The sequence below is a fragment of the Sardina pilchardus genome, chromosome 7, assembly GCF_963854185.1.
Source record: "Sardina pilchardus chromosome 7, fSarPil1.1, whole genome shotgun sequence".
Taxonomy (NCBI): Eukaryota; Metazoa; Chordata; class Actinopteri; order Clupeiformes; family Clupeidae; genus Sardina; species Sardina pilchardus.
This window is the reverse complement of record NC_085000.1, coordinates 243,642-257,155: the sequence shown is the minus strand read 5'-3', so window position 1 is coordinate 257,155 and position 13,514 is coordinate 243,642. Positions and strand designations below refer to the sequence as shown.

General features: G+C 37.5%; 1 protein-coding gene across 1 annotated transcript in view; it reads right to left on the bottom strand.

The window, feature by feature from the left end:
- Nucleotides 1-12,890, bottom strand: part of LOC134087050 (CD209 antigen-like protein E) — a 48,509-nt gene extending 35,619 nt beyond the window's left edge. Inside the window, exon 1 of the mRNA XM_062540249.1 lies at nucleotides 12,833-12,890. Within this exon, the coding sequence (XP_062396233.1) occupies nucleotides 12,833-12,857 (25 nt within the window). The 5' untranslated portion in view covers nucleotides 12,858-12,890. The remainder of the gene's footprint in view (nucleotides 1-12,832) is intronic.
- Between the last annotated feature and the right edge of the window lie 624 nt (nucleotides 12,891-13,514).

Below are 13,514 nucleotides of genomic sequence, written 5' to 3'. Positions count from 1 at the left end.
TTTCTGAGGTCCAGACAGATTTCCTTTATCTTCAGTATGCCTGTAAAGGCAGTCCCCTCTCAGACAGGTGTTCAAGTGCCTGTAGGCCTGTTCCTTGAAGTCTTTAGGTAAACAATCAATGCTGGTTGGGTGTTCAGGTGTTGTCTGGACATAAACTAACTGCAAAGGTGTGGCTTGAAAGGTGACAGGTTGGTCGTGCGTGTTTAAAAGCAAAAAAATCACATGGGGGCTATTAATTTTGACCACTCCACTTTTCACACAATTTGAGATTAAGCATTCCTAATCATATATTAACACTCCAAAATGCACCAGATTCTACATAATAACACTGACGAATGTTTGATTTTTAAAATTTGATCAGGGATGAAAAATTTAGGGAGAATTTTAGAATAATGTTCCAAAATTTCAGGGGGGCTAATAATTTTGGGCTTAACTGTAAGCAAGACCTACGCAACAACGTTTGAATGAAGTTTCTACGTTAAACGGTTCAAGCTGAATTGCGTGCGTTAGAAGAAGAATAATAAGAAGTTGCGGAAGAAGACTTGGAAGAACAGTATAGTGCATTTTCATGCACTATAACTAGAAATGCAATTCCAAGGAATTACCAGTGCATGAAATGCAAAAATAGATAGATAATGTAGATATGGTTACTAAGGTGTAGCTAAGGTAAACATGGTGGTTGCATAGTTTACAGAGAGTTGATAGTGTGAAGGTAGACAGTTTAAAGCTGAAACATTCCCAGTTCTAACTTAACTAATGATTACTATTCATGTTAAAATGTTAACTATGGTAACAATGATAACCAGGTTGATTGGTTAACTTAGCTACTGATTTCATGCAGTAATGGTAAAAATGTTAACTATGCTAACTATGCTCACAGTGCTAACCAGGTTGATTAGCTAACTTAGCTAATGATTTCTAGCAGTTATGCTAAAAATGCTAACTATGCTAGCAATGCTAACTATGGTAGCAATGCTAACTTAAGCTAACAATGCTAACCAGGTTGATTAGCTAACTTAACTGATGATTTCTAGAAATAATGCTAAAAATGCTAACTATGCTAACAATGCTAAAATTGCTAACAATGCTAACCAGGTTGATTAGCTAACTTAGTTGATGTTTTTTTGCAGTTATGCTAAAAATTTTAACAATGTTAACTATGCTAACCATGCTAACTAGCTAACTTGCTTTTATAGGACTTTTATTTTGAAACATTTGTTGCTAGGGTATCCATGGTGGCCACTATCAGGAAACAATAAGTTACTGCAGTATAATCATGTTGGTTGCTATGGACACGGTCATAAACGCTTAATTTTAATAGTTGCTATGTTGGTTGCTAGGTACATGGAGTTTTCGTGTAGTTGACTGGAAGCATAGTTGATAACTGACAATTGGAATGGTTGAACAGTTAAATAGTTGAGTAGTTACAATGGTTAAATGATTTAATAGTGTATTATTGCAGTGAGGACCTTTATTTTGAAACAGTTGTGGACAGAGGAAGTAGTGAAACAGGATCTGTAGTCTTAATGAGATTGTATGCTTAAAGCCTGAGACAGAAGGTGCCTCTCATATAGCGTTTACGCGTCCTCTCTCGCTCCTCGATCCTCACTGATCTACATAAAGAATGATGGAGCGGCAACAATGGGATAGTCTAGCCCTTCTTCTATCTTTCTTTATGTAGATCATTGAGGATCGAGGAGCGAGGGAGGACATATAAACGCTGCTTGAGAGGCACCCACAGTAAATACTTTAAAAGTTGTATGTAGATAGTCTAATTAATGTTGATAGACAGAATGTTTCATGGATGTTGATAGGCAGATTGTTTAATAGATATTGATTGACAGTTTAATGAGTGGATGAGTGAATGGTCTGAAGAAGATGAATGGATAGAAGGTTGGATGGAATGTGCCTTATATTCTTGTTAAGAGAGACACTGATACAGCTCTCTGAGAGTAGTTGATACAGGTGTAATCAATCATCACTGTTGATAGACAGTTTAATGGGTGGATGAGTGAATGGTCTGAAGAAGATGAATGGATAGAAAGTTGGATGGAATGTGCCTTATATTCTTGTAGAGTGGAGAGACACAGCTCTCTACTGAGAGTAGTGGATACAGATACAGGTGTAATCAATTTAACTGGCTAGTCTAAAGAGAGCCAGAGTGTAAGCCTGAGACAGAGTAGATTGTTTAAAAGTTGAATGTAGATAGTCTAATTAATGTTGATAGACAGAGAGTTTAATGGATGTTGATAGGCAGATTGTTTAATAGATGTTGATAGACAGTTTAATGGGTGGATGAGTGAATGGTCTGAAGAAGATGAATGGATAGAAAGTTGGATGGAATGTGCCTTATATTCTTGTAGAGTGGAGAGACACAGCTCTCTACTGAGAGTAGTGGATACAGATACAGGTGTAACTGGCTAGTCTTAAGAGAGCCAGAGTGTAAGCCTGAGACAGAGTAGATTGTTTAAAAGTTGAATGTAGATCGTCTAATTGATGTTGATAGGCAGACTGTTTAGAATGGGTGGATGAGTGAATGGTTTGAAGAAGATGAATGGATAGAAAGTTGGATGGAATTAGGAAGACTTATGTTGATACAGTTGATACAGGGGAACAGAAAATGTAGTCTCAAGAGCCTGAGAGAGAGAGAGAGCTGCTGCACCTGGACTGGCCACCTGGCGTAACATTCTAATTGCTGCCGTGATGTCATAATGAGCAATGTTAAGTCTATGGGGAAATGTTTAATAGTTTTTAATTTATAGTTTAAAAAGTATAAAAGTTACAAAGTTGAAAAATACATTGCACAGGTCTCCTCAGTAAGACCTACGTAGCAAAGTTTGAATCAAGTTTCTACGTTAAACGGTTCAAGCTGAATTGCGAGCGTTAGAAGAAGTTGGAATAATAAGAAACCTAGGAAGAACAATATAGTGCATTTTCATGCACTATAATAACTAGAGATGTAATTCCAAGGAAATAACGAGTGCATGAAAATGCAAAAATGATGAGGACTTTTATTTTGAAACAGTTGTAGGTAGAGGAAACAGTTGAACAGGATATGTAGTCTTAAGAGAGCCAGAAAGCCTGAGACAGAGAGAGTTGCTGCCAGGTGGCTTTGAACACCTGGTTTAAGATTCTAATTGCTTAACGACTTTATTGTGATGTCATAATCCAATGTTAAGTCTATGGGAGAATTTTTTTTTTTTTTTTTAAATCATATAAATTAAACGATAAAGTTTTCAAAGTTGAAATGAGATGGGGTAAAACTGAGCGAATGAGGATTTACCACTGATCTATAAATAGGTAATTGAGATTGTTAGGTGTTGCTAAGACATATATGGTTGCTAGGTTGACGTGGTTTAATAAATGTTGATAGGCAGATAGTTTAATAGACATAGTTTAAGGGCTGTGTAGAGGTAGACAGTTTAATGGATGTTGATAAGACAGATAGTTTAATGAATGTTGATAGACAAATAGTTTAATGGATGTATAGGTAGATTAATGGATGTTGATAGGAGGACAGTTTAATGAAGGAATAAATAGTTGGAAGTAAATGGATGGAGAGAAAGTGGAAATGGAAAGTTGAATTGAATGGAAAGTGGTCTTTGTTAACATTACTAGGGTGATTGCGATGATTTCTATATTGTTGCAAGGGTAATTGAGATAGCTGTTAGGTTTATCATAGGGTATTCATAGTGGTTACTCTGCTATGTAGGTTGCTAAATTAGGTGGAGGTTCCTAGGTGGTAATTGAATCAGACATGAGTGTTGATAAACAGAAGGACAATTTCCAAACTGATCATATATAGATAACCAAAGTTGGAAAATACATAGCAGCATTCCCCTATTGAAGACCTACGTTGCAACGTTTGAATGAAGTTTCTAGGTTAAACGGTTCGACCTGAATAGAAAAAATGAATTTGGTAAGCGGAATAATAATAAGAAGAAGCCTAGATAGGAAAAGTACAGTGCATTTTCATGCACTGTAATAAAACAACAGCCTTAACTAGAGATGTAATTCCAAGGAAATTACGAGTGCATGAAAATGCAAAAATGATGAGGACTTTTATTTTGAAACAGTTGTAGGTAGAGGAAACAGTTGAACAGGATATGTAGTCTTAAGAGAGCCAGAAAGCCTGAGACAGAGAGAGTTGCTGCCAGGTGGCTTTGAACACCTGGCTTAAGATTCTAATTGCTTAACGACTTTATTGTGATGTCATAATCCAATGTTAAGTCTATGGGAGAATTTTTTTTTTTTTTTAAATCATATAAATTAAACGATAAAGTTTTCAAAGTTGAAATGAGATGGGGTAAAACTGAGCGAATGAGGATTTACCACTGATCTATAAATAGGTAATTGAGATTGTTAGGTGTTGCTAAGACATATATGGTTGCTAGGTTGACGTGGTTTAATAAATGTTGATAGGCAGATAGTTTAATAGACATAGTTTAAGGGCTGTGTAGAGGTAGACAGTTTAATGGATGTTGATAAGACAGATAGTTTAATGAATGTTGATAGACAAATAGTTTAATGGATGTATAGGTAGATTAATGGATGTTGATAGGAGGACAGTTTAATGAAGGAATAAATAGTTGGAAGTAAATGGATGGAGAGAAAGTGGAAATGGAAAGTTGAATTGAATGGAAAGTGGTCTTTGTTAACATTACTAGGGTGATTGCGATGATTTCTATATTGTTGCAAGGGTAATTGAGATAGCTGTTAGGTTTATCATAGGGTATTCATAGTGGTTACTCTGCTATGTAGGTTGCTAAATTAGGTGGAGGTTCCTAGGTGGTAATTGAATCAGACATGAGTGTTGATAAACAGAAGGACAATTTCCAAACTGATCATATATAGATAACCAAAGTTGGAAAATACATAGCAGCATTCCCCTATTGAAGACCTACGTTGCAACGTTTGAATGAAGTTTCTAGGTTAAACGGTTCGACCTGAATAGAAAAAATGAATTTGGTAAGCGGAATAATAATAAGAAGAAGCCTAGATAGGAAAAGTACAGTGCATTTTCATGCACTGTAATAAAACAACAGCCTTAACTAGAGATGTAATTCCAAGGAAATTACGAGTGCATGAAAATGCAAAAATGATGAGGACTTTTATTTTGAAACAGTTGTAGGTAGAGGAAACAGTTGAACAGGATATGTAGTCTTAAGAGAGCCAGAAAGCCTGAGACAGAGAGAGTTGCTGCCAGGTGGCTTTGAACACCTGGCTTAAGATTCTAATTGCTTAACGACTTTATTGTGATGTCATAATCCAATGTTAAGTCTATGGGAGAATTTTTTTTTTTTTTTAAATCATATAAATTAAACGATAAAGTTTTCAAAGTTGAAATGAGATGGGGTAAAACTGAGCGAATGAGGATTTACCACTGATCTATAAATAGGTAATTGAGATTGTTAGGTGTTGCTAAGACATATATGGTTGCTAGGTTGACGTGGTTTAATAAATGTTGATAGGCAGATAGTTTAATAGACATAGTTTAAGGGCTGTGTAGAGGTAGACAGTTTAATGGATGTTGATAAGACAGATAGTTTAATGAATGTTGATAGACAAATAGTTTAATGGATGTATAGGTAGATTAATGGATGTTGATAGGAGGACAGTTTAATGAAGGAATAAATAGTTGGAAGTAAATGGATGGAGAGAAAGTGGAAATGGAAAGTTGAATTGAATGGAAAGTGGTCTTTGTTAACATTACTAGGGTGATTGCGATGATTTCTATATTGTTGCAAGGGTAATTGAGATAGCTGTTAGGTTTATCATAGGGTATTCATAGTGGTTACTCTGCTATGTAGGTTGCTAAATTAGGTGGAAGTTCCTAGGTGGTAATTGAATCAGACATGAGTGTTGATAAACAGAAGGACAATTTCCAAACTGATCATATATAGATAACACCAGCATGGAGCTCTTGAACAGTCCAAAGGCAAACTAGGCTTAGTTTATTTTATAACCTACTGTAACATCGATATTATGTTGTGATATGAAGTCATGCATTTATGGTTAAACCATGAATGGTTGTTTTTTTTTTTTGCTACAATAAACTCTGCAATTTAGCATGAGAGCACGAGGGTTCACAGCAAGAGATAATTTGAGTAGACAATATGCGTGGATAAATTAACTTTTTTAGAAATGGTGAAATCTTCAGAGGTCATTCTTTTACTGTCTATCATGCAGGCTCACATTGCCTATGTTAAACATCATAATTGTATTGCGTTATCGTGACTGTAGAAGAGCTAGGGTGTGCATTGCACACAAAAATCACAGTTAGGCGACGCCGACGTTATTGGCTGAATGATTAGGTCTATATTTTTCAAATTGATAAAATATTCAACGGTCATTTCGGCAGGCTGTGTAGCCGAATTACATTGATATCATATAATTGTGATATCCTCTTTATTCGGTTGTTAAGTCCGACGTCAAGGACCCAGCAGCTATTTTGTGAAAAGACGTTTATTAGCGCAGCCAGACGGGTTTTGCTACTTGTAAACTTTGTCATCACCATCCTCGTTTTAGCGGTTTTAAAACAAAATCGCTAAACTTTAACAAAGTAATCACTGTAGCTATGCAGCCAGATGATATATGAATGGGTAACGTCCTGAAATAGTTGTGTCCCTTTAAGGGGAACTTAGGGGTGGAGTTTTAGGTACGGGCAATTCCATATCAGTTGGAACAGGTCCGACACCATGGTCCTCAGTTTTTCCTGATTTTTGGTGCACATGTTCCTCCATGTCTCATTAGAAGAAAACCAAAATTTTAGCTTGTTATCTTGTTTGGTTTCTGAGATATGGCTCTTCAAATGTGGATAGACGCATCCTAAAAAAAGGCTGAAAATTCCTGTAATTAATGAGCACCACTTTTTTTTAAACCCCTCTCCTCTCTTAAGGCTACCATATTATTTTCTAAAAATTTGAACACTGGGGCAGTACCCTGTGTTGTTGTCCAAAATCACAAAGGAATTACAGTCCTTCCCACCATTGGAGACTTATTCATCGAAACAAACCCATATTTTTTTTGAAAGCAATGGAAAAAAAAAACCTGTGTTTGTTCTCTTATGGTGATGAATGGCTAGCACTCACAGTTTTAAAACTCTACATATATATAGTCCATGAGTAAGAGAACATGTTGACAAAAAATTGAGAATGTTAGTTTTCGTATTTCGAGGCTATGAGCCTTCAAAGTTGGCCAAAATGGCGTTTTTTCCTAAAAATGCCACTTTTATTGCCTTTTTCCAAGGACAAGATGAAATGCAAATCCAACATTTCTTTTTTTCTGCAATAGTGTGGCACTTTGTAGATCATGTGAATGTGGTAGATCCAACCTGTCCATTTTAATATCCCCACAGCACATGTCTGAAGTTAGAAAAAATGAAAAAATGTCTTGGCTGAAGGAGGTGTTGGTTTGATTTGTATGAACCTCTTAGAAGGACAATATGGGGTGTAAACCCATTTTGTCTTTTTGAGGCATCAGCATGCCATCCTGTAAACAGGATAAAAATCTTATATCCCATTTTTACTCTTTATTGATCCCTTAGAATATGTCCAAAAGCTGTCATAAATGAAAAAAGGCGACTAAATTGAGGGGCTTAAATGGCCAAGTGGATCAAGTCACACAAGGCTAAAAATGAAATATAAGACAGAAGAGATACTGAGGGAGAACACTGAAATGTATAACCCCTGCTATGATGGCCTTTGAACCCACTGTGTCCTTAACTGAGGTTCATTCTTATTAAACAAATTTCTTCTGCATGAAGCATATTGTCTCCTGGTTGCTGTTGGAGTTACCGTTGGATGCAGCATGCATTGTGATTTGTTCTAATGGTATCCCTGGACAATTAACCCGAGATCCACTTAGATAAACATAACCCTAGGACCAGTGAAAATCCTACACTTTTTGGTCATCCATATCCATCCATAAGTTAAACCCTAAGGGGGGATTTTTTTTTATGTCACACAAAGTGGGTACCAATCAACTCCAAATGGTCTGAAACATACTCCTACACAATATCTCAAACCATGATTTTGGCCTCAACACTTCTGTTTTTTGTTTTTTCCCATTAGTTTCAATGGGAAATAGTTTTTTGCGAACAACTCTTGAACGGAAGGTCGTAGACTCAATCTGATTTGCTCCATCAGACATAATTCGACCATGAGGATCAAGCAAGAAGTGAATGTTTATTTCTATGACCTTCCGTTCTCTAGATATAGCCTTTTTAAAGTTTATTTCCTGTTTTAAACCAACTTCCGGTTATCACAGGATATTAGGGACACAGTGGGTTCAAAGGCCATCGTAACAGGGTTAAACATTTCACAGTGTTCTCCCTCAGTATCTCATCTGTCTTATATTACATTTGTAGCCTTGTGTGACTTGATCCACTTGGCCATTTAAGCCCCTCAATTTAGTCGCCTTTTTTCATTTATGACAGCTTTTGGACATATTCTAAGGGATCAATAAAGAGTAAAAATGGGATATAAGATTTTTATCCTGTTTACAGGATGGCATGCTGATGCCTCAAAAAGACAAAATGGGTTTACACCCCATATTGTCCTTCTAAGAGGTTCATACAAATCAAACCAACACCTCCTTCAGCCAAGACATTTTTTCATTTTTTCTAACTTCAGACATGTGCTGTGGGGATATTAAAATGGACAGGTTGGATCTACCACATTCACATGATCTACAAAGTGCCACACTATTGCAGAAAAAAAGAAATGTTGGATTTGCATTTCATCTTGTCCTTGGAAAAAGGCAATAAAAGTGGCATTTTTAAGAAAAAACGCCATTTTGGCCAACTTTGAAGGCTCATAGCCTCGAAATACGAAAACTAACATTCTCAATTTTTTGTCAACATGTTCTCTGACTTATGGACTATATATATGTAGAGTTTTAAAACTGTGAGTGCTAGCCATTCATGACCATAACAGAACAAAAACAGTTGTTTTTTTTCATTGCTTTCAAAACAAATATGGGTTTGTTTCGATGAATAAGTCTCCAATGGTGGGAAGGACTGTGATTCCTTTATGACTTTGGACAACAACACAGGGTACTGCCCCAGTGTTCAAATTTTTAGAAAATAATATGGTAGCCTTAAGAGAGGAGAGGGGTTTAAAAAAAAGTGGTGCTCATTAAATACAGGAATTTTCAGCCTTTTTTTAGGACGCGTCTAACCACATTTGAAGAGCCATATCTCAGAAACTAAACAAGATACCCAGCTAAAATTTTGGTTTTCTTCTAATGAGACATGGAGGAACATTTGGACCAAAAATCAGGAAAAACGGAGGACCATGGTGTCGGACCTGTTCCAACTGATATGGAATTGCCCGTACGTGTGTTTGCGTGTGTTTGTTTGAGCAGGTTGTCGGAGTCGGAGAGTGAAGGAGTTGGACAGAGAGGTCTGTTAAATAATGCTCTGTTAAAAGCGTGAGTTGTGGCTAAGACAGCAACTCGGTTGTGATATGGCTACTTGGTTGATAAATAAAGCACGGGAAGTTTCCCTCAAGTGTGACAAAGTGTCTGGAGTATTACAATATTCATCCTGGCTGTAGCCTAACTTTAGATGAAGCAGGCTATGAGTTTCACAATAGGCTATTAACGGTGGTAAACATTTAAATGTTATGCCTAATCGCCTGCCAAAAGACGGGGATCAACACCGGGAGTTGACATTGATTCAGTGAAGTTAGCTTTATTTACAGCTTAACTATCTAGGTCTCTCGTGGTCTGCGTTATTTTAATTCACGTAGCCTAGGCTAGCAATTGTGCCTGGCTTGATAACGTTAGGCTATTTGTTTTAGTCGGAAATCGTTTGGTTTGTTATGTTAACCGCACTTTGTGCATACATATGCCAGATGTGCTGCCAGATGTGGACTTCTAATGGCAGAAGCAAGCTCGGACCAGTCCAAGTTGTTTGTTGCCTATAGCCTGCTAGTTAGCGAGACAGTCTAGTGCTTCAGATTATATCCAGTGGTTTATCTAGCCCAAGTATGTTCAGGTGGCATACACAACAATCCGTTTGAATGTTTTTATGTTGACAACAAGTCAGAAACACGATAGTTCATTTCAGTGGGCTAGCGATTTAGCTATGTGTTTTCAATAGGTTATAATGGGTCAACAAGCTAACAAGCTAACTCTACTGTTAGAGAGCTTACATTAACCTACAATGATCTGTGTGTCCTGAACACATTTATGTCGCATATAAACAATAAACTGTATAAAAAATAAACCATTAAAGGTGGTCAAGAAACCTTAATTCACATTTAATATTTCCAGTTACGAGCCCCAGGGCCGCCGCCATTGTTTTCTGATTTTATTTGTTACTCCCGCCTCTGTGTACAACACAGGCTTCTGATTTGCTCTGAGTGGTTCATTTGCATAAAGATTCTATGATGTCATGATCACAATGTTAAGTCAATGGGGAAATTTTAATAGTTTTTATTTAATAGTTCAAAAAGTATAAAAGTTACATAGTTGAAAATAACATAGCTGAAGTCACCTAAGTAAGATCTACGCAGCGCAGTTTGAATGAAGTTTCTACGTTAAACGGTTGAAGCTGAATTAGACGCACAAAAAGCGTTAGAAGAATAATAAGAAGAAGAAATCGGATAACAGTAGAGTGCATTTTCATGCACTCTAATAAGAAACCTAGGGAGAACAATATAGTGCATTTTCATGCACTATAATAAGAAAACTTGGAATAACAGTATAGTGCATTTTCATGCACTATAATAATAAGAAGAAGATGCCTAGGAAGAGCAGAACAGTGCATTTGCAACGCACTGTAATAATAAGAAACCTAGGAAGAACAATATAGTGCATTTTCATGCACTATAATAAGAAGATGCCCAGGAAGAACAGAACAGTGCATTTGCATGCACTGTAATAAATATATAATATCTATAAACCCTCTCAACAGTATAGACAAACGTGTGTTCCAAAGGCAATTCCGGTAGCCTGGCAAGCCAAACTACACAGAAATGTATAGTCTGGGGTCAGACTATTCACAGAGTTGAAGCCTGTGGGTGGGATGAACAGTTGTCTTTCAAACTGCCTCTGCACGTAATAGGCCAGCATTTGTGACCAATCGTAGCCGGTTGGCAAAACGGCAAATACATCCTTCTTTAAAACGAATGACTTGAGTGCTTCTTTCTGCTCAAACTTCAAAGAAAAGCCCAAGTCTAACTCTTCCAAAGCCGATTCAAACGAGCGCGCTTCGTTAGCCTCATCCATCTTTTGTTTTTCTCTGGTTGTGCGATACGGTCTCAAACCCAACTCGTCGAACGAGGACGCATGGTCCAGCCCCCTGGCGTCTTATCGGAAGCCGAAGGTGAGCTAAGGCGGGCTCAAGGACTCTGTACACAGATAGAGCGTTCTGATTGGCTAGGCTGAACTCGAGCATAGCGCAGGCTTGGCCTCAACGGTGCGACACTAGACCATCCCGCTAGGCAGAAATATTTTTGCCCGCTAGGGTGCGTCTAGATTTCTAGGCTACAATTCCGGTGGTGACACAGAAAATAATATTAAACTTGGAGACAAACAAATAATTAAAACAGTTTTAGAGGGATACAAAGTAGTAGTTTTGGGTATTTTTGAATGTACAGTAGAGCACCCCCAGAGTCTAATTAATTTTCATTCAAGAATTTACATAGGTTTTGAACATTTCAATCGGAAACCAGGGACAGATTGAAAGGGTCGATAGATTGAGGAGATTATACTGTAGGTGTGGTGCCACTGACAGGTAGTGTGAGAGGTGTTACTAAGACTAAGTCATCTAAGGACTCTCCAAAGTGAACCGGAAGTGGTGGAACTTGTGCTTACAGTGTTACTATTAGTATCAAGTATACCAAATAGGCTATCTGTCTGATCACTCCCTTATACCCACTGCGCAAAGACATCCAGTATTGACATGTACAGGACCTCTGACGTTCCAAAAAGGTATCATATTGCCTTGCAGTCGTCCAGAATTGGTCTTGAACCAACGGACATAATAAAGACATGATCTGCACATCCATCAAACATCTATTTTTTAGTGGGTAATCCAACAGTACCTGTAACATCAGTACAAGTCATTATAGATACATACAACAAGTGTTAAAATCCTTGTGCTACAGGTGGGTCAAATATGTGAGCAAAATGAGATCCAAACACAAACACATCTTAAAGCTGCAATAGACATTTTCTTATACTCATGTTGGGTGTGACACCACTGTAAAAAACATAAATCCCTAAACTGAATTCTTCAACATTGCTAAAAACAAATGCTTCTCTCAAATTCTTTGTATTTAGGCAGGCAAATATTTTTTTAAATTTCTTTATCTAGGCAATATTACGTTGCTATTTAACTGTTCATTTTGCTATTGTTTATTCATGTCATTGTAAGTCTGCAGGTGTACGGCCATACGCACTGTGCTTCTCAACAATAAGAGAGAATTTCCCCTCTGTGTGTGTATTCACACCAAAATAGCCGACCATAAATTCTCAACTCTGCACAGTCTCGCATTAACTGCATGACAGTGCTGTAAACCCGTTACCAAAATCCACTTAATGCACAACTTTACACACCTTTTGTTTGAGCAGAACAGTGAATAACAGCACATGCACACAGCAGTTATAGAAGTTGTAGGCTAGACTACTTTCTTTTACTGTCTATGGTTGCAGTTATCAGCAAACAAAGCTATTTCACTAGTTCAAGTCTTCAATTTCATCATGGCTACAACAAAACAACAAAAACAGAAAGGATGGAGGCGTAGATGGGTGCGTGTATCATAGCATTCATCCCTGTAAGCGCCCCCTGCTAAGGACCATAAATATAAACATAAACAATTACCAGAGTGTTGGGATTCAGGGGCCATCTCTGGGTTTCGTCCAGTCTTATCTGCTGCACTCATGTCCAATTGCAATACCTGTCTTCTCAGAAGCTGTGCTGGCACTACTGAAGTGACACTGAACCTTTTATAGAGGTTACCCACTCTTTCTTCTCTTTCTGTGGATGTTTATCAGGCTTATCAGGTGAAGGGTATTCACAGAAAAGGGAAGTATACCTCCCTGAGTCAGAATTAAAGCCTAAAATTAAAGCCGATCAACCAGACACAGCACAGGGATCGCATCTATAGATGCTATCACAGATGTCAAATTTCATGTTCTCAGAAGCTGTACTGGCACTACTGAGGTGACACTGGACTTCATGCAATGCCACTGAACCTTTTTATAGAAGATAGGCCTACCCACTGTTTCTTCTCTTGTGGATGTTTATCAAGTTCATCATGCAGGTGAAGGATATTCACAGAAAACCGGAAATGGTAAAGTAACTCTCTTATAACGAATGTGTTGGAAACAACACAAACTGTTGTCCCTATCTGTACTCAGAAATATTTCAAAACAATACAAGTTGTGTTATTTTTTCAACATATAACAAAAAGCAATGTGTCCCTATCTGGACACAGAGATGTTGTCACGATCCGCTCCGGATCATTCTTTATCCGGATCATGTTTTCCCTGTCTGGTGCTCC